The 26,576-nt window shown below is 41.5% G+C and overlaps 1 protein-coding gene across 3 annotated transcripts in view; it reads right to left on the bottom strand.

Moving 5' to 3' along the window:
* CLNK (cytokine dependent hematopoietic cell linker) overlaps nucleotides 1-26,576 on the bottom strand; it is a 184,028-nt gene that overhangs the window by 126,494 nt on the left and 30,958 nt on the right. For 2 of the 3 annotated variants that reach the window (XM_064488054.1, XM_064488057.1), the window contains exon 2: nucleotides 2,882-2,934. In XM_064488054.1, coding sequence (XP_064344124.1) covers nucleotides 2,882-2,934 — 53 coding nt within the window. Of the gene's footprint in view, nucleotides 1-2,881; nucleotides 2,935-17,744; nucleotides 18,139-26,576 lie in introns of those variants that run through there. The other variant, XM_031437329.2, reaches the window with a different exon arrangement.

The following is a 26,576-nucleotide window of genomic DNA, read 5'->3' as shown; positions in this document are numbered from 1 at the left end:
TCTCCCCAAACACTCAGAACCGCAGCACCAGGGATCTAATCTGTTCTGTCCAGAATGATGAAGAGATACTGGAAGCCAAATCTGAGACTCCGGTGTCCAGCCCTGAGGGCGTAATGGACAGAGGGCAAGTTTTGATGCTGAGACAGTTCATGTAGACTAGCCTGCTGATTTCAGAGGCAATTTAGAATCAGGACATCGGGACGCCATAGCTTTGTGGAGTCTTCCCATCACTTCCTACGTAATACGAAAATGATTTTCTTAACTTACGGCTAATGCTTTTTGAGGGCAGGGACTAGATCCTGTTCATCTTTGTAAGGGAGGTGCCAGGCTCAGTGCCCAGCAAAGTGTGTACTAGTCAGTAAATGCTTTTGACCCAGCTGATACACTTAAAGGGAAATGCACGTATGCGTACTTACTCGTGTGTATGTGTGTGTGTATATACATATACATCTATATGTGTGTGCATGTGTATAAATATATAACCTATTTCTATATCATCCTTTTATTTGTGTTTATTCATTCCTTCTTTGTAAAAGTGCCCAAATGGAGAGAGTAAGAAATTAGCTGTAGTTACAAAGACCATTAAAGATTCCACGTTATAAAATCAGAATTCCAGATTATAGAATTGGGAGATGTGTTACACCACATTTTGAAAGCTGTGCTACAGACTAGACTCAGTTGAGCGTTAAAAGAACATCCCACTGGAATGAAGGGCTGCAAATGGCAAAATATCCTTCTTTCTTATGGGTGAGTTGTATTCCATTGCATATATAAGCTGCATCTTCTTTATCCATTCATCTGTTGATGTTCACCTATGATGCTTCCATATCTTGGCAATTATAAATAATGCCATTAATAGTGGGGTGTATGTATCTTTTTGAATTCATTCTTATTTTGTGGTTGGCTTTATTCCTTTGATAACTATGTAAGTTTAAAAAGCTAAAGCTCTAAGCACTTAGAAACAGTGAACAGTACATATACGTAAATTTAAAAATATGTACAGTATATTGTGTACATGTATTTACATGAAAATATATTCTATATGTGTGGTCAAATTGTAACAATTCTACCTAATAAAACTGAAAAATGAAAAAAAAAGAACATCCCACGGTCCAGGTATTCTGATTTCTTTGGTCGGGGGAAGGTCACTGAAGCTGCTGTTTGTTTAAAGCTTCCTTGATTATTCTACTGATCAGCCAGGTTTAAAATCTACTGCCTTGAATTAACTGGTTTAATGCTTTTCATAGAGGAAGGGGTGCTCCCCCAGGCATAGCAGAACAAAACCCTGTGTGTGTATGTGTGTGTGTAGTTAGCTATGTGTGCATGTACATGTGTAGGTGGAGCGAAGCAAATTTCCAATTTATTGTGCTCATGCAACATCCAATTCGTGACTGACTTCTCTGAGTCACATCTTGATAAATATCAGAGCTACCTGTGCAGGCTGCCAGGACGGAAATGGCTCTGGGAACCATTGTTCTTCAGTCAGATGCTTCTCAAACTTTAATGTGACTATAAATCAACTGGGGATCTTATAAAAGTACAGATTCAGATTCAGCAACCTTACAGGAGAAAACTAATGTTTATGAATTTATGACGATTTGGTCTGTTTTCTGGTCTATGTATTGGCATCTTCACATCTGATGTGACTCTAAAGCTAAATTCAAAAAGTGCTCTTTGGAAAGCTTGATCAGAAGCAATTGCCAAGAGCTCACTGTGTGGCTGAAAAACAAAGCTACCCCGAGTCATGAGAGGGAGATGCCACTCCTCTTTACGAAGGAGACCCTCGGCACAGGATGCCACCATGGAGAGAAACAGAAGCAAGGGCTGAAGGGTAGGGATTCTTGACTACAAAGCCAAAGGGAAACTCACAGCAAATATTGCTGAGATTGTCAGAGTAACCCCACTTTGTCACCAAAGAGGGATATGGGTCTGAAGCTGGGGCTGCTGCCTTTGTGCCACCCTGGGCACCAACCATGTGCCTAGCGGCTGCCTGTGCGGCCCAGACATCACCTGGTTACCCTGGGCTGTCCATCAGCCTCCCTCTAGGACCAGGGATCCACCCAGGAGCCAGGCACTCCTCCTCTCCAGGTCAGATCCTACTTTCCGGAGGAGGGTTGTAAGTAACTTCTCAAATCTCCAGGGGTCAGGTAACTTCCTGAATAATGTACAGCTGTACAGTGACCAGACAAGGCAAGGTATTTACACCAGGCCTGCCTGAGTCTGAATCTCATGTTTGTTTTCACACAACGACTGCTCATTTCACACAGAGAAGAACCATACTGCCTTTCCAATTGGCAAAATAAAGCAAATAAATAGATACGTAGACTGATTCTAAAATTAGTACACTAACTTTCTCAATTTAAAGGTCTTTTGTTTTCTTACAACTTGGAGGCCTGCTACCTTTTTTATTATATTCATAGACATTAGGTATGGGACGAACTTTCTACTGATTCAGATACACATTTGGATATCCCCAACCGACCACATCACCCACCCCAGGTGCTCCACAAAGAGAAGGTGGGATTCCGGGTTCTCTGCGGTGGGAATGAGGGTGCAAACTGCTGGCCTTTTCCTTCTCATGTTACACGTGGGTGTGAAGTGATGGGTGGTTTCGGATGCCCTCCTGGCATTCTGGTGCTGAGTGTCTCTAGTCCCTGCACCCTGCTCCCACGACCCCCCTGCATCCATGAATCTGCTCTGGGGGACAACAAGGGGCCTGCCCGCAAAAAAATTCGCTGTTAATGGGGCAGGTGCTCACTGAGCACTCACACATCCACGTGGGGACGCACTGGCATCCCTCCTCAGCGCTACTCCAGGACCTGACTCCCATCCCGACTAGGAGCCAGGGGACTCGTGCTCACAGCGACGTTGCGGTACTTACTGCCTGTTCATCGTTCTTGGCACCGGGCAAATGAGAGGGATCTTCAGCTCAGCCTGCGGAAACAAAAGCAAGCTCATTATTGGGCCTTACACACCATGTTTTAATTCTGGGGAACATGTTCCTGCCACTTCCTGTTAAAATGGGATACAGGTGCCAGCTTAGAGGAAAAGACAGCAGGGGAATCAATCCAGGTAGATAATTGGTTTATTTCAGGAGCGGGTGGGGGAGGGGGCTTCGTCTCTGACATGCTGTCCTCTTTCTGTCAGCATCCATCCCATCTGCCCCGGGGAGCTGAGCGAACCTCTCCCGAGCTTGTTTTTCCTGGCGTGCAATTGTGCGCTCCCCCGGGCACCCAGGGCGCGTTAGCCCAGGCTCTGCTCCGGGGAGCCCACGTGCGTGCAGGAGAAGCGACGCTTTTCTTTTCCAAGTGTGATTTTGTCATGAAATGTTTATTGGAAATTATATTTATAAACCGGTTCACGCAGGATGCAACAATTTATTTGCGGCTTGTATTCATCCACATAGGAGAGATCATTAGCCCCATTAACCATATAAATTAGCAGCAGAGACCCTGGGGGTATTCAATAGGGCTTTACATCAATGATTGCATTCAATCTACACAGAGATGCTGGGAGGTGTAAAGGATATTACCCACGGGATCAGTTGGGGTTCCAGCAAGAAACAGATGGCACCCTCAAATTGGGTAATTTGAGAACAGTTTAATAAAGAGAACATTTAAAGGATGTGGGCAGGGTGTAGGAAATCCACAAAGGATAGTGAAAGACCTTGGAGGGGCTGTTACCATGCCTGGGCCTGGAGGAGTCGGGGGAGCCAGTGGTCACAGAGACTCAGAGTCGAGGATGGTGGAAAAAGAACTGTGGCTTCCAGTTGAGGGACCCACAGGGAGGGAGCTGCGGCAGGTGGAATAAAAATCTGCATCTCAGACCCCTCCTACCCCGAATCTCTTTTGTTGCTGTCTCCCATCAGCCGAACTCAACAGGAAGCCAAGTGAGAGGAGCCATTGGCATGGTTTCTATCCATCAGCCCCCTGGGGCTCCCAGCTGAGAGTAGTAGGTTTGAGAGTGGATCTCACTGTTAAAAGGAATGAGGCTCCAGGAGGTTAAATTATGCGCCCAAGATCACCCATCTGCAATAAGAGCCCAGGCTCATAGGACTCAAACATTCTGTTTCCTAGCCAGTTACTACTCCTAGATCATTCTGCCATCCCTGTGTCCATCCATTCATCCGTTCATCTATCTGATCATGATTTACTGAAACTAACTAATAAGAAACATTCCCTGCCTCCAGGCATGCCTGAGACTCAGCATGAGATAGATTCTGTATCAAACAGATGCAGATCAAACAAACAAAAAAACAAAATCCTAACTCTGCCTTGGACAGCCAGTGGAATCTTCATAAAGGAGATAATAGTTGAGCTGGAGATTGCAGAATAAGTCAGCATCTTCCTGGCTTAGAATTAAGGAAGGTGCTCTGGGCAAATGGGATGCCATTTGCAAAAGTGTGAGGTTAGAATACATAGTGTGACACAGAGGCTTTGCACAGCTTGGTGGGACCATGGAAGCCAGCAGCTTGGATGTTGATAGCATGTGGCAACGGGCTTGGGAAGGACCACTGGGTTGATTGTCAAGGACTGCACATGACAAAGGATGAGATTTGGATATGAGCTGTGTGATCTTGGACCAGTAATTGAAGGAAAGTTATTAAAGAACTAGGACTAAGCTTCAGGTCCTCAGATACCCTCTGTATTACCCCACAGCCACTCCCCTCACCTTGTACATCTAGGTCAATGAATGACAGCAGGTGAAAGGGAGGTAACTATTAAGTACTCATGCATTGACAGTTCTCTCTGGATGGAACGTGGGGTATCTAGCTCATGCATGGCCACTTTGGAAGCTGTCTCGTCATCCATGGTGGCGGGAAGAAGACTTGAATCTTTATCAACATAATACAAATCATGGACATCTAATACTGGAAGAGTTCTGGACTGGAAGTTGAGGGACTCTATTCAGCTCCGCTGCTATCATTAAGTAGTGTGTGACCTCTTCTGAGCATGTGGTCTCTCCTCATTTATAAATGGTAAGTCCATATCTTCCTTTTCCACAATTACGTGTGAAATAAGCTGATGCATCTGAAAAAATCTTATAAACTATAAGCTTTATGGAAATATGGGTATGCAATTACTTGTATAACAAAGTACAATTTGCAAGTTGCTTTAACATTGGTCATGTTATATATTTGGGTATCTAGGGTTATTGACACTGATTTTTGGATATTACTATTTAGAGGAATTAAATTACTCAATTAGAGTAACACAGGTCAAATTTATAACCCCTTCCCCACTTTAGGAGCATTCACAATTTAAATATCTTGCTTATATAGTTATTTCATTCCTTTGAGTGTGTTGACCAGCAGTACTGAAGCAGTGTTGAAATGAGAAAACATAAGTTGATCTTTATGGAAGGCTCCCCATGTGTCTGGCTCTTGGCTGGTGCTTACACTCAGAGTTAAGGAATCACAAAGTACAGGACACTTTCCTCCAAGGCTTATTGCCTTGGATCAGAGGCCTAGGGAGGTGGCCAGGGAAGCTGCTTTCCAGCCCTGAATTGTTCAAGGGGTAGCCTTGAACAAGGCATTGGGAGGTTCCGAGCCTCAATTTTTTCTCCCGAATAATGAACAGGTTGGGCTCCATAGGTTTCTTCCAGCTCAAAGATTCCACAAAAAAAGTTTCATTTGAAAAACTACAATCCATCCATATTTGGTGACAAAAAAAATGGTTTTAAAAAGTTGGAAGCCTGCTATTCCATTTCTCACATTTTATTGTCTTCTCTAATAGAGCTTCTGGCAGAGCAAAATTGCAGAAAGACTCTGACAAAGTGTGAACACAGGGCAGCAGGGATGGACAGGGAAGAGGCTGGGGAAGGAATTCTTAGCTTTTGCTTTATACTTAAACCTTTGCAAATTATTTGATCTGTACCATCAAATTAGGTTTGTATTTTAACATCTTAATACAAATTCCAAAGAGATATTTTACTAGCAGCTTTTGAGAGATGTGAGCAATTTATTGTACAAAAAAGAATTTTAAAATGTCATGAAGACAGTCCAACTCTTCTGGCATTTGAGAAGCAAAATTTGGGGTCTTAGTGACCCACATCAGAGGATGAGTCAGCCCTGTGGTGTCATCCACATGACAGATTGGACGGCACTCCACAAGGCGAATTGCTCTTTGCTCTACTCAGAATGTCTAAGCCCCATCTGAGAGCACCATGGTCTTATCAGATCTTAGTCATTTTGTAAAGGATGTGGCGAGAAAGAGATGTGGTGAGTCAGACAGAATTTCACGTCCGTAGATTTTATGAAGGTAACGTATTACAGAAAAGACAAGGCCCTTCCCTTTCTGATGTGTATATTTTCAAAAAAAATATGAATGAACACTGAATGCCTCTTATGTATCCCTCGCATCCACTGTAATAAGCCCATACGATCTGCACTATCATCCTTACTTTATATAAAACCAAATTGACATCCACACATGTTAAGTAACCTTCTCTACCAGCTGGTATTGCAAACCATTGGCCTTGAAACGTTCTAGTCATGTGTTGGGACACCTGCTCCCAGCCTCAGTTTGATTATCTGTAAAATGGGGGTCACACCACAGCTATCTGTAGGGCTCTTGTGAGGATTACTTGAGAACATATGGGTCTCAGATATGGAGAAATGGCCCATTAATATTAACTTGAACTTTAAGATTAATTCAAGGCCATATATCACCTTTGGGTTTTAGTCTCCAGAAATGAGAAGTGCTTATTCATCTACAGTTGATGGCCACCAGATGAAGTAAGCATGTATTCTCATACCTGTTTGCCCTTCAGAGAGGCCTGGGAAACTTTAAAATAATACTGATGCCCTAATGCAATCCCTATCAAATTACCCAGGACATATTTCACAGAACTAGAACAAATCATAATAAAATTTATATGGAACCACAAAAGACCTAAAATTGCCAAAGCATTACTGAAGAGAAAGAAAGAGGCTGGAGGAATAACTCTCCCAGACTTCAGACAATACTATAGAGCTACAGTCATCAAGACAGCATGGTATTGGTACAAAACAGACATATGGACCAATGGAACAGACTAGAGAGCCCAGAAATGAATCCACAAACTTTTGGTCAACTAATCTTCAACAAAGGAGGCAAGAATATACAATGGAATAAAGACAGCCTCTTCAGCAAATGGTGTTGGGAAAACTGGACAGCAGCATGTAAATCAATGAAGTTAGAACACTCCCTTACACCATACACAAAAATAGACTCAAAATGGATCAAAGACTTAAACAGAAGACAAGATACAATAAAACTCCTTGAAGAAAATAAAGGCAAAACATTATCTCCCATACCTCTCAGAAATGTTCTCCTACGGCAGTCTACTCAAGCAATAGAAATAAAAGCAAGAATAAACAAATGGGACCTAATGAAACTTACAAGCTTCTGCACAGCAAAGGAAACCATAAGTAAAACAAAAAGACAACCTATGGAATGGGAGAAAATTTTTGCAAATGAAACCGACAAAGGCTTGATCTCCAGAATATATAAGCAGCTCATATGACATAATAAGAAAAAAACAAACAACCCAATCCAAAAATGGGCAGAAGACATAAACAAGCAATTCTCCAAGAAAGAAATACAAATGATCAATAGGCACATGAAAAAATGCTCAATGTCACTAATTATCAGAGAAATGCAAATCAAAACTATAATGAGGTATCACCTCACACCAGTCAGAATAGCCATCATTCAAAAATCCACAAATGACAAATGCTGGAGAGGCTGTGGAGAAAAGGGAACCCTCCTGCACTTCTGGTGGGAATGCAGTTTGGTGCAGCCTCTGTGGAAAACAGTATGGAGATTCCTCAAAAGACTAGGAATAGACTTACCATATGACCCAGTTATCCTGCCCCTGGGCATATATCCAGAAGGAACCCTACTTCAAAAAGACACTTGTACCCCAATGTTCACAGCAGCACTATTTACAATAGCCAAGACACAGAGACAGCCTAAATGTCCATCAACAGATGACTGGATAAAGAAGAAGTGGTATATTTATACAATGGAATACTATTCAGCCATAAAAACCGACAACATAACGCCATTTGCAGCAACATGGGTGTCCCTGGAGAATGTCATTCTAAGTGAAATAAGCCAGAAAGAGAAAGAAAAATACCATATGAGATCGCTCATATGTGGAATCTGAAAAAAAAAAAAAGAACATAAATACAAAACAGAAACAGACTCATAGACATAGAATACAAACTTGTGGTTGCCAAGGGGGCGGGGGGTGGGAAGGGATAGACGGGATTTAAAAATTGTAGACTAGATAAACAAGATTATACTGTCTAGCACAGGGAAATATACACAAGATCTTATGGTAGCTCACAGAGAAAAAAATGTGCCAATGAATATATATATGTTCATGTATACCTGAAAAATTGTGCTCTACACTGGAATTTGACACAACATTGTAAAATGACTATAACTCAATAAAAAATGTAAAAAAATAATACTGATGCCCCCCAATTTTTGAGTCAGTTCTTCTGAGCTAGAGCCCAGGGACTGACATTTTTCAGATGTCCCAGGAATTTTAATGGACAGTGAGCAGAGGAAGTGGATGTATGAATGTTAACCCACTCATTAACGTCTGCCCATCACCCACCCCTCGCTGACAATTCTCTGTTATGGAAAGTAACAAATAATCACATTTCCATTCTCCTTGCTGTTCTAAGCTCATCTGAAATGGAAAGAGAGGAACCACCACTGCTCACCAAGAATCCTCCATACGTTAATAGTTACTTCTGAGTTAATTCTCGATGAAATGTTTAAAAGAAAGCTACCGCATCCCAATGTTTATGACCTCAGTGAGAGTGAGCAAGGCCACCGAACAGCAGTTCCTCTGTCAGACCTTGTCTGTACCACGTTCGGGGATGAGATGGAGGTGGTGGTTACACGATGCTGGAAATGTCCTAAATGCCACTGAATTGTTCTCTTTAAAATGATTAATTTTATGTTAGGTGCATTTCACCTGAATAAGAAATGAATATTTTTAAAAAAGAGATCTTGTCTGTAAGCAACAAGTAAGTAAAAGCTGGGTTCCCACAGCTGCAGTACAAGGTAGAATTTGTTCCGCATTTATTGAGGGTCTGCTGTGTGCAGGGCGTGGTCCAGACACGAGGTGTGAGAGACCACAGAGCAAGGCTCTGACCTCATAGCACTCGTCTGTTTTCTCCATGGTGCTGTAAATAATTGCAAAGGAGTGAGATTAAATATGTATCTCCAAATAATAGAGGAACATGAGGTGTTCGTGGAATTCAGAGGAAGGCACGCCCAGTGGGAAGGCACACCGAGGGAATCCACGGAGAAGGGTTTCCTCCCAGCTCCTCTACAGTTTTCCTTAGAAGGAACCCTGATCCTGACTTGGGGTCTGATAACCAAAGGGAGGAGGGACTTCCAGGCTGAGGAGCATCCCCAGGCCTGCAGGTCTTCCTCCGGGAAGCTTTAGTATCTAGACACCGTCTGAGATAAAGGAGCATCATCAGACCCTTGCTTTTCCTGCCTTCACTCAGGGACCTGAGACCCTGGGGTGCCCCAGCCGTGGCCACATCTCACTGTGTTTGGCACATTCATTTTCTATAGGAACCAAGGCATTTCTATCATTTCTCTTCCAAGTTAGCCACAGAAATAAAGCCTAAGCATGGTTTTGGCTGCCAAAGAGAAGTGACTCTTAGGTGCCATCTGTCAGTCACAGTGGGGCGCTCGGTGCAAACGGTACTAATCTGTCCAGAGCTGGCCGTGCCGTGGGGGTGCCAACTGCACCCTGCCTGCACGGTCCCCCAGTCAGGGAGGGACTGGGCAGGAAGAGACCCTGGGCCCTTGGGGAGTCACAGGAAGAGGCCACCTGTTTTCATGACACCTGTTTATTTCTCCAACAAGGGAAAATACTGACTGCATTAAAAATTAGACACCAGTGCAGATCTAATTGTAAATGCCAAGCTGAAGGCTAGAATTGCCTGACTGTCCACTGGGCTCCAAAGCCTAGGCAAAAGGGCTGGTATAGGGTTGTGATTAATTTATTTTGGCTTAGAAATCCATACTTTCATTTCAATAATAGAGTTTCTGTGAGATGTGGAGACCCCTAAGCGTCTGGGGCTCCTTGGGGGTCCAAAAGGAACCCCAACTTGAGAAATACTACACTATGCTCTGCTGCTTCCCTATGAAGCTTATTTATCCCCCTCAAGGTATAAAGAGGACGATGTCAAAGATAGGCGCACAGCGTGACTGGGGTCCTGAGGGTAAAGGGGTCCCTGCCCTAATCGTCCATTTTGGCCAAATAACCCCACCATTTTGGAGATGACGATATTTGATTAGCTCACTTTGCAGGTTGAAAAGCATTTTGTAAAGGTAATGGACTTGTTGGTTAAAGCACACCCATGTTTCAGAACACCGAAACAAAGGGAATGGGATTCTGCAGATTGGGAGCATTTGTAAGACTTCCAAAGAATAGACATTACATTTGTGCATTAAACCCAGAATGGCTGCTTCTGAACTTGGAACACACCTGAGGTCTTAGTGAATGTGTTAGGAAGGAAAGACTTGTTTTATAAATAGAATGAATTTTGGTGAGGATCTTAATCCAAGAATAATTAATACCCTTCTGGTATCATAAGCAATTTAAACAATTGGAAACATGTAAAACAACAAATCCCATTTCCTTGTTATTCCTGGAGAACTCTTGTTCTCCACTGGGAATTCACTGATGCCAAAATGAGCTTGCAAAGAGACATTTTTATCATAAATATTTCTGCTGCATTTCAACCTGATCTGAAATTAATATTTCATGAAGGGAAAACAATGCTTTTACAGTAAGGAAATTTTTTGTTTTGCTCCCAAGCATTTCTTCTTTATTCCTTGAAGATAAAACTTATGAAACTGCTAGCCTCTGTTTTATTGCAAAATTTAAGAAACATCATTCTCATAATGACGACGTACCTAAATAGATACAGGAAATGACCGGAAGCAAACTAAGAATTGTTGAAAAGAATATTAGAATCTGTCATAAAGCGAAGATGTAGCCATGCAGCTCAAACTAGGTCAAGGCTGAAGGAGAGGGTCTAAATTAAGGGTTGATGCTTTTTCTCATTAAAACAGGAAAACAAGAAAAGAACTGAATATAAAATACATACAACATGCATCTAATTCTTTACACAGTAGCACCCAACATATCTAAAATGGTGGATGTCATCTGGGGTCAAGGGAGGGAGTGACATGACATATTTGGGGAAGACAGCCAGGAAGTGTGTGTGTGCGTGTGTGTGTGTGCGTGTGTGTGTGTGTGTGTGTCTGTGCACGCATGCATGGGTTTTGAGCAAGCTTGTTGAAACCAAGATTTCTCAGATGAAGATATTTATTAATTTTGGTCACAATGATATGTAATTTTTTTCTATCTTCATATCACAAATGAGAAAGTTTCATTTTAGAGATGCTCATATTTAGAGAAAGATATATGCTGATTGGATTTCTAATTCTATCTCCTGGTCAGGGCAATCAGCTAAATTTAATTAAATATAACATTTAATTTTATTGGATTTCCAGTGAATGGAGGCATTTGAAGTCAAATGGATTGTTATTATAGATTTTTTTTGAGGAATATGGGAGATTGCTTTCCTATTTTTTCTGATATTTAAGTATGGACATATTTTGTTAACTGGCAAAAGATTTTTACCAACTGTCTTGGTAACAAGTAACTTCCCTTATGTATCTCTAGGCCATGTACATATGCATCCGTTTTTTATTTTAAATGGTTTTGAAAACACCCTTAATGAGCTGATGCAATCTATCGTTTAGGAATTTATTACTCCTGGAGCTTTTTGTTGTCAAAAGCCATCTCCTTTTCTCTTTTGAAAAAAAGATTCCCTTCCTTCAGTGGTATGAATTTTTTCTTTTCCCCCCATTCAGTAGTAAATAGCTCTTCCTTTTCCTCATTCACTCATCTTGTTTTCTCATATTCCTTTCTTCTCTCTGTCCTCCCTTCCTTCTTGCTTAATTTCCTCCTCCCTTCCTTTTTCTGCTCTCTTATCATTAAAGTTATTTTACTGTTCAGATAAAATGAGACTGTAAATAAAATATAGATGATTAAGAGTCTAATTAGATTTTTTTTTTTGAAAGTTCACGTGTTCACCTTGTTCCTGTTTTCATTTGGCTCTCATAAATGATGCTAGAAGCACACCGATTATGGGCAGGTACCGCCAGGCTGAGGTTAATCTGAAGATTCCCAACTGTGATGGATTCTCCATTGATTGATTAATACATTGGGGCAGTACTGAAGGCAAATTTTAGGAAAAAGAAAGATATAAGAAAATAAACTGAGATTCAGGAATGAATCTATTTGTCTGTCAATCACAACATACAGGACAGCCTACCTCCCCTGAACAACTCAAGCCCAATGATGAAAGCGTTGTCATTCTTTAAGCAGTCATTACTAAGCACCTGCTGTATGCTAGTCATTATCTGAGGACCAGTTTCACCATAAGAAGGACCTCAAAGAAGTCTGAGGGAAACTTAAAATCCAAAGAAGAGGCATGAAAGGGGTGGGAGGGAGGGATAAATTGGGAGCTTGGGATTCGCACATACAAAGCACTACTATGCACAGAATAAACAACAACATTTTACTGTATAGATCTGTCAGAGATCTATACAGTAAAATGTATACAGAGAACCATATTCAAAGGCTTGTAGTAACCTGTAATGAAAAAGAATATGAAAAAGAATATGTATATATTTATATATATCACTGAATCACTATGTTGTACACCAGAAACCAATACAACTTTATGAGTCAAATTTTACTTCAATTAAAAAAAAAAAAGGGAAGAAAAAAAAAAGAAAAGGCATGAAAAGTCAGGTAGTCTAACCAAGACTGGACTAAGAGTGATGTAATTAATAATAATAATAATAATAATAATAATAATAATAATAATAAAGATGACAATTACAATGATATTGGTGGTACCACTTACTGAATGCTAGAACCCTATGTAGGACATTCCATTTAATTTAGATTCCATGGTAAGGCAACAATCCAAGTGACCCAGATTTTTCAATATTGAACAATTCTGTCGTTTTGTTCAGTGAGAGTCCTTCTTTGGCCAAATCTGTCTAGCGAACAAATGCACAGTATGGATTCAGATGAGATCATCACTTAATTTGTAACTTCAAGAGCATTTAGAATTTAACTCCTAAATTGAACTTCCTTTATATAATTAATGCTTTCTTTGTCCCTTCTTTTATTCAGGATCACTTTCCTAGCAAGATGTGAGGCAGGTCTTTAAGCCCAGGTACACTGAATTGTACTGTGAATTGTGCAAGTTGACCCTCACTATCTCTAATCTGAAAAATGAGGATATAAGCACTCATGCTCCTTTGCTCAGAGGAAGATTCTGGAAACCAAATGAGACCATGGAAGTGAAAGCATTTTGTAAATTCTGAACTTTTGCAAGTCTAGTTCAACAGGCAAGTATTGAGCAACTTCTAAGTTTCAGCACCATGAACGGCACAGAGGATATGAAATTGGCAAGGAAAGTATTCCAAAGGAACTTCTATCATTTTTCATGAAATCTTTGTATTTTCAGAGGATCAGTGCATTTGAGGAGTTGGAAGATACTACTAAAGCTTTGATAGATGACTGATTGAAATAAATGCAAAAATGAGGAGATTAACTTTCTGTAGAAATCAACTCAAAATAAGACTTCTTTATAGGCCAAAATTCTTAAAAAGTGACACCCTCCCCAAAAGAATCTAAAGATGGTTTATTTGAATGTAAACTCATGATAACTGCTAAAAATGATAATATAGCCATTAGCATTTACTTTGCACTTAATTATTGCTAGACACTATATAACATGTAACTTTTACATATTGTATCTCATTTCTCAACACAAATGCAAAAGGTAGGTCTTGCAATTCCAGTTTATAAATGATAATCTAAGGTTCTGAGAAGTTAAATAACTTGTCTAAAATTAACCTGCTAGGAAGTAACAGTCTGAATTCAAACCCAGGCTATCTATTTCTCAGAGACTGGGTGGGGTGGTTTAACAGAGAGAGCTTGGCAACAGAAGTAGGAGTTTGGGATAAGGACTGTGTGGACGTGTTCTCTGGGAAGGCCCATAGAGATGGAGTGGTCAGGAGATCCCTAGATATGCCCAAGAGTAAGGGTGACCTGCTCTATGAATATTCATAAGCAGTTGTAGGGCAGCCTGGCTCCCAGGTGCCTGTTGAGATAGCAGATCATCAATAGCTTAGCAAACCCAGCTATTACAATGACCCAGCTCTGACTTTGTGCTAACCAAGCCACCTCCTGACAGTCATTTGATATCCTGTGTAGATTTGCCTCCTGAGAGGGAACTTACAACTTGAGTACACTTTTAACACTTGAACAAAGTCACAGAAGATGGATGGAGGTAGGGCCCCGAATACCAGAGTCTGGCAATGCCCTTAAGTCCCATCAACTCTGAGTGCCTTGGATAAAATAAGTCTTCTGAATCTGCAAAGCTGATGACTCAGTGTGGGTCCCTAAGGACACCACAAATGCTCAGTCCTCTCAGAAGCTGGGCTGGGGTTACTAGCCAACTTTCGTATTTATCTCATGCTAAATACAACAGAGAAGACACCACAATTAAGGACTATGCCCTCAAATGCATGGGTATTGAATTTCCATGTGGTACCCAGATCTTTTGGCTCATACTTGGCTCATTAATATGCAAACAGCTATGCACAAAGCCATGTAAACAAGGTGGCATTCTAATTACCACACATAAGTGCTTGGGAAACAGTGTTTCAGTTAGCATCACCAATGAAATATGAAAAACAAACTCACATGCATATTTTTACTGTTGCTTATGGCATATCTGGGACTTCTAAAATGCTGTTGGTTAGTCTGAAGGAAAACGATACTGTGATCATGACCCTGAGCACATCCAGCCGGGCTCTGATGGAATGGAGTGCAAAGAGCAGGAGCTTGGGATTTCAGTAGACCTGCTTCCGCTTTCTGGTGTGAAATGGACACTGTATGGAATCTCTGAACCTCGGTATCCTCTTTTTGGAATAAGAATAAGTGTATCTACTAAAAAAGTGAGAAACAATGAGTATTCATTATACAGCACATAGCAGGCACTCAAATGGCAATCTACTGGTCATTGCTGTTTGGAAGTCATGATTAAAATTAAGATGAAGAAGCATGGTGCTGATTCCCAAAGTATTCTGTCTGCAGATGTAACAGAAGCAAAAAAAAATCACAAAACTTTCTATGATGCTGTTTCCCACAATTCTGTTTTTCATAGCTAACCTGTATAACCTGATGTTTCTCAGCCTTCTTGATAACTTTCCAAAATCATTGAAAATTTTATTCAATCTGTTAAAAATTTTAAATCTAACTTAGGCTCAACTACTCATTTCTGTTTAATAATTTAACCCTTCTGAACATTCTGTCTTTCTCATGCTAGGACGGGTAGGCATGGCCTGGAGCCACTGTCCAGAGCCTAGGGCCTGTTGGACCTTGGCAGTTGCCTGCAACGGTGAATCTAACTGCTGGATGTGGCGGTATTCATAAAAGGATACTTCTAGATTTAACTCTGCTGCTCCCTGTGACCTTGGTGTCAACACTCCATGACTGCCGTTTATCCGTTTCCTGCACATCTCCTGTGTCAGACACTCCAAAGATGCTCTTTTTCATCACTTAGCAACCCATAATGTGTATTAATCCACCCAGTTTTGAACTACGAAACACCAGTGACAGCTAACCTAAGGTCAGAGAAGTTAAGCCACTTACCCCCAAACACATAATTAAGTCACACGCCCCATTCACATTCAGCTTTGACAGACCTCAAAGCCTCCTCTCCCTATCACCATACCGTCCATCCTCATCAACTACCTGAGCCTCAGTTTTAATATCTACTACTACCCTGCCTACTTCATTAAGTTGTTGAGATCGTTAAATAGACAATGTGCTCAAAAGCTCTGTATGTCGTGCAAGGCCATGTAACTGTGGTATGTGACTATCCTCTAATGAGATTATTAAAGTGAAATCATCATAATTTATCTGTATGAATCAATTCCATGCTGATTATGATCATGTTTTAGGAATAATGCCAGAGCTGATGTCGGATGAGGAAAGGAAAGTAATGGAGAAAGAGCCAACATTTGCTGAGTACATGCTAGGTAGTAACTATACACTGTATGTCATTGAATATAAATATTATATTATTGAGGCTAAAAAGTTGTCAATACAAGTGATGTGCTCTTGCTCCGTTGTAAAGATGCAGGAATTGAGGATTAGAAGGAATAAAGTAACATATCTGTTCAAGCTGCAGAGTTGGGATCCTGAGCGACTGAGTTAGATTTTAAATTCTACAGTCTTTCCAAGACAGCATCTGACTCATGGCAAAGTGAGCTGGAGATGGGTTCAGGCGTTAAGCAAGAGGGAGCCAGATAGTACAGAAAACCACATGACCTTTGGTTTTAGGATGGTCTTGTTTATAGAGTCATCTGAGAGGGCGCCTTGGAGAAAAGAAAGAGAAATATCACCTTTAAGAGGGCACTCCATGAACAGACAAAAGATGAGCTCTATGAAGCTGCAAAGGAACAGCGGCCACCATTCACATCAGTCAGAATCAGGTGCAAATCAGTGTAGTTTTGAATTCTGTTACTGATATCAGTGCCTGGACCACCCTGAGCGTTTACTTGGGCCACTCAAGTTCTTCATTGGTAAACCAGGGAAAATGATACTTGACTTTCAAGGTTGGATGTAAGGATTAAATGAGTTAATGCATAGAGATGGGTTGGCAAGAAACAGAGTTAAATAAACACCAGTTGCCCTTCTTGCTTCTCTAAGGCATATTTTATCTTTAGTTTCTCAGAGGATTTCTGAAGCTTTGTCATTTCGTAACTGACCTCCAATTAGCCTGACCTACGATTGGCTTCCTGGTTTTTGAAATGCCTATTCCCTGTGACTTGGGTGGCCCTTGAGAATCCAAAGGAACAGCTTCCTTGAGGGGCCATGCCACAACAGGGAGAGATAAGTAGGTAAGTAACGTTGGTACAGAGTAATAAAACCAGCGCTGATGGAATCCAGCTGCATTGGTCTTTTAAAGTATAGACATTTGGGGACACCCGTTCTCTTTTCTGCCTTGCTCTAGTTTATTCTTTGTTCTCTCTAAGAAGAAGAGGCGTCTGGAAGAGATGCCTCCTGGTACCCCCAGAAGGTGGGCATTTTACCCTAACTTCGCTCCCCCATTTTGGACTCCTCACCTCTACAGAGGGAGGATGGTCAGCATGAATGCAAAGTTCACACCCTTCTCCACACCAAGACAGAAAGAAAACCATTTCAAGTTAGAAAGTTAAAAAAATATACGTATACTCACAGAAGCTCTAGGACTTAACGCCTACTTTGAATCAAGGCTATCTTGATAAAATTCAGCCAAGAAAGCCCACAACTTTTCTGGCCTCTAGATTTTAGTAGCCCACAGTCGAGGGCCCCAAGCTCCAGGAAGAGACAATTGTTTCAATTTAATCTTTTCATTTTTTTATCGGTTAGTATCATGATTCCTTCTTCCAGCAGAATAAAGGGATTTTTAAAAGCTGATTAAGAGAACTGGCTTGCTTTCTGCCTGTTTGATGCTTTATAGAAGGCCCTGCATTCCATGTTAGAAAAACCTTTTATTCTTGGTGGTCAGCTCTTTCCCAATGATCCTTTATGACACAGAGATGACCACTTAGACCAGGCTGGCCTACGTGGTTTACCTGAGCAGTGTGGGGAGCACAAACAGCCTTGTGCTGAGATGTCCCTTGGTGGGGGGCTCCGTGGTAGCATCACGAGGAACTTCAGGAGCTGGCAATCCGTTCAATTGGCTGAGTGTAGAGTTATTCTCAATGTTAAGTAGTGTCCTTTCGCAGAAACTCTGCCTCAGTCCGTTTTAGGTCTGGTTTCCTGTGAAATGTGGCCACAGCCCTTGGGTGTTGTGATCTGTGTGCAGGTGGGACTTCCTCTTCTTGAGTTCAAGTGCAATAAATGAAGCTGTGGGAGGCTGAGGTCTCCCAACCCAAAGGGTGTCCTTAAAGACACACAGTGTCCTTATGCGGCACCTCGATATTACCAGAATGCGCTAGAACAGTGCATTTGGGTTTTGTTAGTCTTGTTTCCGATGCACACGAACAGCGATTATCTTGTGACTTGATAGTGCCAGTGGCTTCCTGAGGCCGTTCAAGGCACATAGACCCAGGCCTTCAAGTGCTACAGAGGGGGCTTGGGGTCTGGAATGAGAAACACCTGTCTCTTCTTCTTGCTTGTATTGAACATCAGCTATGTGATCTTGGGTTAGTGGGAGCTCATTTCTCAACTAGTTTCCATTACCCCTACAATTGAGGGGTAATCTATTTATGTTTTAGAGGTATTTCAATAATTTTATTTTCAATATTTCAATATTTTAATTTTGCTCTGCCTGAACCCTGGTCCATTTAAACTGCCAGCAAGTCATTGTTAAGTGTCTGCTCTTCTCTTAGTGCTCTCCATTAGATACTGTAGATTTGTATAAACTGATGCTCTATATACAGCATCAGTTAAAATAATTCAAAGGAAGAAGTTTTTATTTTCTTGGGTTAAGAACTCTGGTTTTGACTCACCATACACTCCCAAGGTAACACAGAAAGTAAGCCCTCATCAAATAGTATTTATACGTCAGTTCCTGTGCTGAGCAGGACAAGATCCTGTATATATTTCCCTGTGCTATACAGTATAATCTTGTTTATCTATTCTGCCTATGCCTGTCAGTGTCTACAAATTTTGATAATCATGGGAGGAAAATGGGTTTAAACTCCTTTTGTAATTGTGAAAACTAGAGCCTAGAGAGATTCATTTATCCACTTAATCAACTAGTTTTTGCTGCATGAGGGGCTTCAAACAATAACAGTCTGATTGAGCTCCCTGTTGTGTGGGTCAGTTGGTCAGCTCTTTTGGTCTGGACCCGAGTTAGTTTTCTGGGGCTGCTATAATACAGACTTCCACAGAGTGGGTGGCTAAAGCAGCAGAAGTGAATTGTTTCCTAATTTTGGAGGCTAGAAGTCTGAATCAAGGTGTTGGCAGAGTGGTTCCTTCTGATGGCAGTGAGGGAAGGATACCTGGCAGTCTTCATCTTTATATGACATTCTCTTGTGTCTGTGTCCATGTTTATCCTTCTTTTAAGCCCACCAGTCACATCAGATTAGGGCCCATCCTAAGAATCTCATTTTAACTTGATTATGTCTTTAAAGAACTTGTCTCCAAGGAAGGTCATATTTAGAGGCACTGGAGGTTAGGACTTTAATATATGCATTTTGGGGACACAATTCAACCTATAACAGGACCTGATCATCTGGTCTCTGCAAGGGGGTTGGTAGGCAGCTGGATGATGTGGGGTTGTCACATTCATGTTTCTGTCAATGGGCAAGAAGTCAGCCGGGTACCTCAGTTCTCCATGTGGCTTCTCATCCAGTCGGCTAGCTCAGGCTCATCCACATGATGGATTCAGGGCTCTAACTGCAGCAAGAAAGGGAACGTCCCAATGCTCAAGCCTTTTCCAAGACTCTGCTTGCACCGTTTGCTATGGCCCTGTTCGCCAGAGCAAATCACATGGCCAAATCCGAACTAATGTGGGAAAAGATCACTCAAGTGGGAGAAACAGGGAAGGAGGTTATTGTGGTCTTCAAAGGCCAATAATCTAATACCTATGTTTGCATCTAGTTAGTGGCTGGACTGCTATGGGAACCTAAGTCTGATGCTACAAAGATCCCTGCTTTTTACCAAAGAAGAATTGAAGGCAGTTTGGTATAGTGAGAATGTGGTTAATAGGGTAGGTAGTATTTATAGCTTTTCCTGAAATATCATTTATTCATTCATTTGCTCATCCATCCATTCACTATCTGTTGAATATCTTATCATGTACCAAGCACTCTATTAAGCACTAAAAATACAACTAGGTGGAAGACAACCTAATCGTCATCTTCATGAAGCTCACAGCCCAGAGGAGGAGAAAGTCAATGAATGGAGTTTACAAGTATCTATAAAACTACAACCTGTGATCAATGCAATGAATAGGACCTGATCAGACATTCATTCATTTAGCAACAGTTATCCACTTCCCTACCTGCTATTTGCCAGGTATTGGGCTGGAAACAGGTGAAAAAGAAAAAATCTTGTCCCTACCTTCTTGGAGTTTAAAATCTAATAGGGTAGAGAGACACTGAATGAGAAATAATGATCAGAGACAGAAACAAAGAGGACCCACAAGTGCACAAGAGGCAAATATATTCTAGTCTGGGGAGTCAGAAAAGACTTCCCTTGGAAGGCGGAGTGATATTAAAGCTGAAACCTTTAAGATGAGCTGGAATTTGCTAGACCAAAAAAGGGGGGAAGATGAGGGGAGAGGAAAGGAAGGACCGCAGGAAGGAAGAGTGGAAGTCGGGAGGAAGAGGAGGGAAGGGAGGGACAGGGAGTAAAGCTGGTGTCGGGGAGAAGAGTCAAGGTCAAAAGGAATGTATGTCTAAATGCCCAGCTGCCTTGATCTTCCCTGGAGCCTCCCACAGGGCCACTAAAGCATGTCATGGGGTCACCAGACACTAACTGGTGGGTACATGATCCCCATGTGTGTGAATAAAAGATGCGGGATGCATGCAGATTGCCTGTGAGTCTGAATAGGACTTTCCTATGCCAATGCTCGAGAAGGTGAGTTTTTACTTTCTGGGAAGTCCACTCAGGGTATGACGACCTTGGGTAGATCGCATGGAAGAATTACAGGAGAAAAAAAAAAACCCAACAAACCAAAAGAACCAAAAAGCAGGAATTAAGAAAACAATGTATTATTGTATTACTTAATTACTTTATTTTGGAGTGGGTGGGGGAGGTAATTACACTTACTTATTTTTAGAAGAGCTGCTGGGGATTGAACCCAGGACCTCATGCATGCTAAGCATATACTTTATACCGCTTGAGCTATACCTTCTCCCTGAAAAGCAGGAATTTTAAAGCCCCTTCATGTTCAAGTAGGTCCATGGTACCTGAGACGGAGCGAAAGGAAGACTTTCCTGGCTCTCACAGGCCCTGCTGGGAGACAGACCTACAAGACTGTCAGGCTTCAGAGTTACGCTGGCTTAGCTCAGAGCCCTCTTGGCTCCACTCATTGAATGGATTTCAGCAAGTTATCTAATTTAACGGATTCTTTCTTTTCTCACCTTTAAAGAGGAGTGTGACATGATTAGCCCCACAGCATTTTTCAGTGCATGAAATCATAAAATTATCACACAAACACAGACCGATAGGAAAACACATCAATGACCTGGAACACATTCAGGCAGATATTTAAATACTTTTTTCAACTTTTGTGAATTGAAGGCATGTGAAGAGAAACTGAAGTTTTTATTTATACTTTAAAAAAGCTCTTATTTTTAAACTTTTTATCTTGGAATAATTATAGACTCACAAGAAATTGCCAAAATATTACAGAGACGTCTTAAGAAGTACCCATCACCCAGTTTCCTTTGCAGAAACTGACTTCTTATGAATAACCATTTTATGCAGAAACAGATTTAATTCTTAATTGACTTCCTCTCTAAGGCCGAGACAATGTGTTGGAGGAGAAAAATAAAAAGAGGAGAGATGGCAAAGCCTGACCTAACCGTATCAGTTTCCTGTTATTCTTGCTCACCCCCCAATTTTCTTTCCAACTTTTTTGAATAAAACAAATTTAGGTGATAAAAAATTTGCAGGTCCTGGGTAAACATCCCAATACCATGTGGTGTTTGGTTTCTTCCTTTCAGCCAGTGGTGACTGCCAAGTTCAGACTGCTGTCACACAGCTGGTTTCGGGGTGGTGTCAAGTCTGGGATTGCACCGTGCAGCTTACATATACAGATACCCCCCCAAGACACAAGAGACTGTCCAGCACCCTCAGGGTAGAAGTGTTATTTATTTTATAAACTCCTAGTTGAAGGTACTGTCTCCTGCAATTGATCAAAATCTCTGTATATTTTTTACCAATTATGCAGGAGCTCCTGGGTGGATCCCTGGGTTAATTAGCACCGGCATTTCTGATTAATTATTGTTTAGCACCTGTTTATGTGGGTGCCTCGGGCAGTCTGACTGTGAGCCTCCAGGAGGGGCTCACCTCACGTTAATTACCTTTCCTTTCTCATCTCATATCCTGGCTCCTTCAGGGCACACCTATGAGCCCTCCACGGAGCTGTGTTCTCCCTTTGGCATCACTCTGGCATTTTTTGGAAGAACCTCGGCTGAACGTTAAGTCACGTCCTCTGCTGGAATTCAGACGTGCTCCGTTTCACCTGGGTCTGTGCTGCTCATTGGGTAATTTTCATGGCTGCTAAGAAGCACTGGGGAAAATCTCGACACATAAACACATCTGGCCATATTCAGTGAGTGAAAGCTGGTAGGGCTGTTCCCATAGAAATATATTCTTTCCAGAAGGAATCTTCAGGTGTTCCCTGCTTCCTGGCCCAACCACCCTGACACACCCCACAGGAAGGCAGTCCCCAACACAGGGAAATCCAGGACTCAGTGTAATATCTCACAGCTCACAGGTGAAGGGCTCTGCTGAATGTAACATCTCCTCTCCTTTGGATTTATCTCCTGCCCTAGTTTTGCTGCACCCGTGCCCCAGACCTTTGGAAATCGCAGAGGTGAAGGAGGTAAGTAAATGCAGGAAGAGCTTTCCCCTGAATGTCTCTGCTCAGTTTCTTGGACTCCTCTAATTCTGTTTTAAAATTTTATTTACTCTTATTTTTTTTAATTGAAGTATAGTTGATTTACAATGTTGTGTTAATGCCTGGTGTGCAGCATAGTGATTCTCCTCTAACCTCTTTAGTCACAGAAATGATAGGTGGTTTATCAATGACTGATTACCCACTAAATACGATTAGATTGTGTAGCTCACATTACTTTTTCCCAGGAGGGCCTCATGGTGCTAACTGTAAAAATTAAGACATCCAGATATACTGGACGTTGTTCTAGGCACTTGGCATAAATGCATAAGTTAATCACCACAATGCTGCCTCTACGTTGGTGTCATTATTGCCATTACCCATTTGGAAAAAAACAAAACAAAACAGAGTCTCAGAATTACCAAGTTCTCACCATACTGGTGATAGATGAACTTGTCTCCAGGTGTCCCTTCTCAGCACTGGCACCACGACAGCTTAAGGACATTAGTGGCTTTGTTCTGCCAGGGCCACGGGACAGGTGAAATGTCAGTGATAAAGAAATATGTAAAATGAACATATGCATGTACATGCATGATTAGGGCATTGTGCTGTACACCAGAAACTGACACATTGCAACTGACTGTACTTCAATTAAAAAAAATAAAATTAAAATAAAAATAAAGAAAGAAAAAAATGTAAGAGAAAGCACAGCGTAATGAAGGAATGAGACAGGATAAGAGGACAGAGAGTGGCCTAGGATGCATAGGATGGGGTTTCCTTATATAAGGTGGTCTGGGGTTGAGTCTTTGCAGAGGTGACATTGCAGCTGAGGCCTGAGTGGTAGAAAGAATCCAGCCAAGTGCGGCTCAGGAGAGAAGAGATTTCTGAGCAGAGGGAGCCTCACGAGAGGTTCCCAAGGAAGGGATGAGGTTTGGGGCTATACATGTCATAACAAAGTATCCATTTCTGGAGGGTGGTTATAGTTGTCTGCCATCTTGGAGTCCATTACAATACCAAGAACTACATCACCCAGCGATAGTTGAACTAAATTGGCTATAGACTGAATCTCTCATTTTGCAATAAGGAAGTGGAGTCATTTTGAGGTGAAGTGACCAACCACTATGGTGATTTGGAGGAAGAACCGACAGTGGCCCAAGTTCTAATCTCTTAGCCAGTTCTCTTTCCAGACCAGCATAGCTATGTCTCCTAATTTTACATTTCAGTGGCGGCTCTAGCTAGCCATTTTTCTTGAGCAGAGCCTTGTTTAGACAAATCTGGCCAGGACTATGACATCATCCACGCACACACACGGATCTGCTATAGGCTGTTTGCCAAACACTTTCCCCGGAGGTTAAAAACACAGTAGTATTTTTAGCCCATGCTGGCAAAATCACTCCCTCTCCACACAGGGCCTGAATCCTGGCCAGGGTGGCTAAGCTGGCAGGGCAAAGGGGCCTCATGCCATCTGTCTTCACATCGGCTGAATTTGAGTCTCAAAGAGAGAATCAGATGAAGAAAAATGAAAACAGTACAAACACCGCTGAGGAGTCCTTGATAGGCTTCGCTTAACCCCGGTGATGAACAGTGTGTAGAGGGGATGGTGGGACGAGGCAGGGCTCAGAGCAGCAGAGGAGAGGAAGGAAGCCAAACTCAGCACCCGAAGTGGAATTGGGCTTTGGCTTTTAAGTAGGAACACATTAAGCTTTTTTTTTTTTTTCCATATTTTCTCTCTCTCTTTTTTAAAAAACATCTTTGTTGTGCTATGATTCCTGTACAGTAAACACATATTTCAGATGTACAATTTGATGAATTTTGGTAGATGTATACATGCATGAAACTACCACCACAATCAAGATAGCTAACATTTCCGTCACTCCCCAGGAGGTGCACATTTCGAACTCTCAGTTTATCCCTTCCCACCCCCTTACCCTCTAGTAACCATAAATTTGTTTTCTATTTGTTTTCTATGTCTGTGAGTCTGTTTCTATTTTGTAAATGAATTCATTTTGGTCTTTTTTTTTTTTTTTTTTTTTTTTTTTTAGGTTCCACATATAAGTGATATCATATGGCATTTTCCTTTCTCTTTCTGGCTTACTTCACTTAGAATGATGATCTCCAGGTCCATCCATGTTGTTGCAAATGGCATTATTTTATTCTTTTTATGGCTGGGTAGTATTCCATTGTATAGATATACCAGATATATATCTTAAATTTTTCATTCCCTTAATTCTCTCTTTCTTTTAAATATTTTCTAGGAGGAAAGAGAAGCAAACCAGAATTACTTTCCTCTCTAAGTTTGCAGACCACCAAATTCTCATTGCATCCTCACAGGATGGAGGGCAGAGGGAGGAAGCAAGCTCTCTTATAAAGGTGTTACTCCATTTATGAGGGTTCACGACCTCATGTAATCATAATTACCACCCCTCAAAGCCCCACTGACAGGTACTATCACACTGAGAGTAGGATTTCAACATATAAAATTTGAGTGGTCCATAACTTCCTAAGAGGAAGGTTAGAACAATGCAAAATGTGGAGAGAAGAATTCTAAGGCACTTCAAGGAGAGAAGAAGGAGGGGGTAAAGTTCTTAAAATGCATGCTTCAGGAAGGTGGACTGTTGTCCCTTTTGAAATCTGCCATGTAGAACATCCCCAAACATATAGTAGGTGCTCAGTGAATATTAATGAAGGAGTGATACAAGCTGCTTGAAGCCTGGACTTGATCTGTGTTGTTCATGCTCTGTTCCCAGCACCTGGAACAACACTCACTAAACTTTACAGATGAGCAGATGGAATGGGTTAATAAGGGGTTACCTAGATTTCTCAATTTATGCCAAACAATTTGAATGTTAAGGCTTCGTGTCATTAATACCAGGTCTTAGATGAAAGCATGGCTCCTGTACTGAGGGATTGCCCATTATGGATTGAGTATGTTCTTTTTTTTTTTCAATTGAAGTACAGTCAATTACAATGTGTCAATTTCTGGTGTACAGCATAATGTTTCAGTCATACATAGACATACATTCGTTTTCATAGTCTTTTTCATTGTAGGTTACTAAAAGATATTGAATGTAGTTGCCTGTGCTATACAGTAGAAACTTGTTGTTTATTTATTTTATATATAGTGGTTAGTATCTGCAAATCTCAGACTCCCAATTTATCTCTTCCCACCCCTTTACCCCCCGGTAACCATGAATTTGCTTTCTTCTGATGTGCTTAAATGAAGAGGAGAGACACACAGAAAGGAGAGCAGCCTGTGAAGACACAGAGACACAGGGAGAAGGTGGTCACATGAAGATGGAGGTAGAGGTTGAGGTTCCACTGCCATGAGCCAGGGAATGCCTGGGCTACCAGAAGCTGGAAGAGGCAAGGAAGGGACCTCCCCTAGAGGCTTTGGAGGAAGCATGGCCCAGCTGACACCTTGATTTAGGACATCTAGCCTCCAGAACTGTAAGAAAACATGTGTCTGTGGTCATAAACTGCATGATTTGTGGTACTGTTATGGCAGACCTAGGAAACTGACATGGAAGCATATATGAATAACCTTGAAACACCATTGTTTTGGAAATTCCTGTAGAAAAACAATTTTCCTAATGCAAGCCCATAATTCTCTAGTTCCAAACACATTTTTTTTCCCTCATCAAAACAGTATTTTTATAATGCCATTTTAAATAAATGATCTGAGGTTTTTTAGGAAGGCAAATATGATAGACGTTTGCTGTGTGTTGTAGAAAGGGACACCATAGCTTTAAACCATCTTGCAGCCCTGGTGGTAGAGATCCTATGAACAGCAGCTGTAATCTCTGTTTAAATAGCACCTGAGGTCATGCCTTCAAATATTCCAGGCCTTTCAATGCAAAGGCTGCCCTGGCTTGACATTGGTTGTCTTGCT

The sequence above is a fragment of the Camelus dromedarius genome, chromosome 1 (assembly GCF_036321535.1).
Source record: "Camelus dromedarius isolate mCamDro1 chromosome 1, mCamDro1.pat, whole genome shotgun sequence".
In the NCBI taxonomy this organism is placed as follows: domain Eukaryota; kingdom Metazoa; phylum Chordata; class Mammalia; order Artiodactyla; family Camelidae; genus Camelus; species Camelus dromedarius.
Note: the sequence above shows the minus strand (reverse complement) of the source record. Positions and strands in the feature narration are given on the sequence as shown.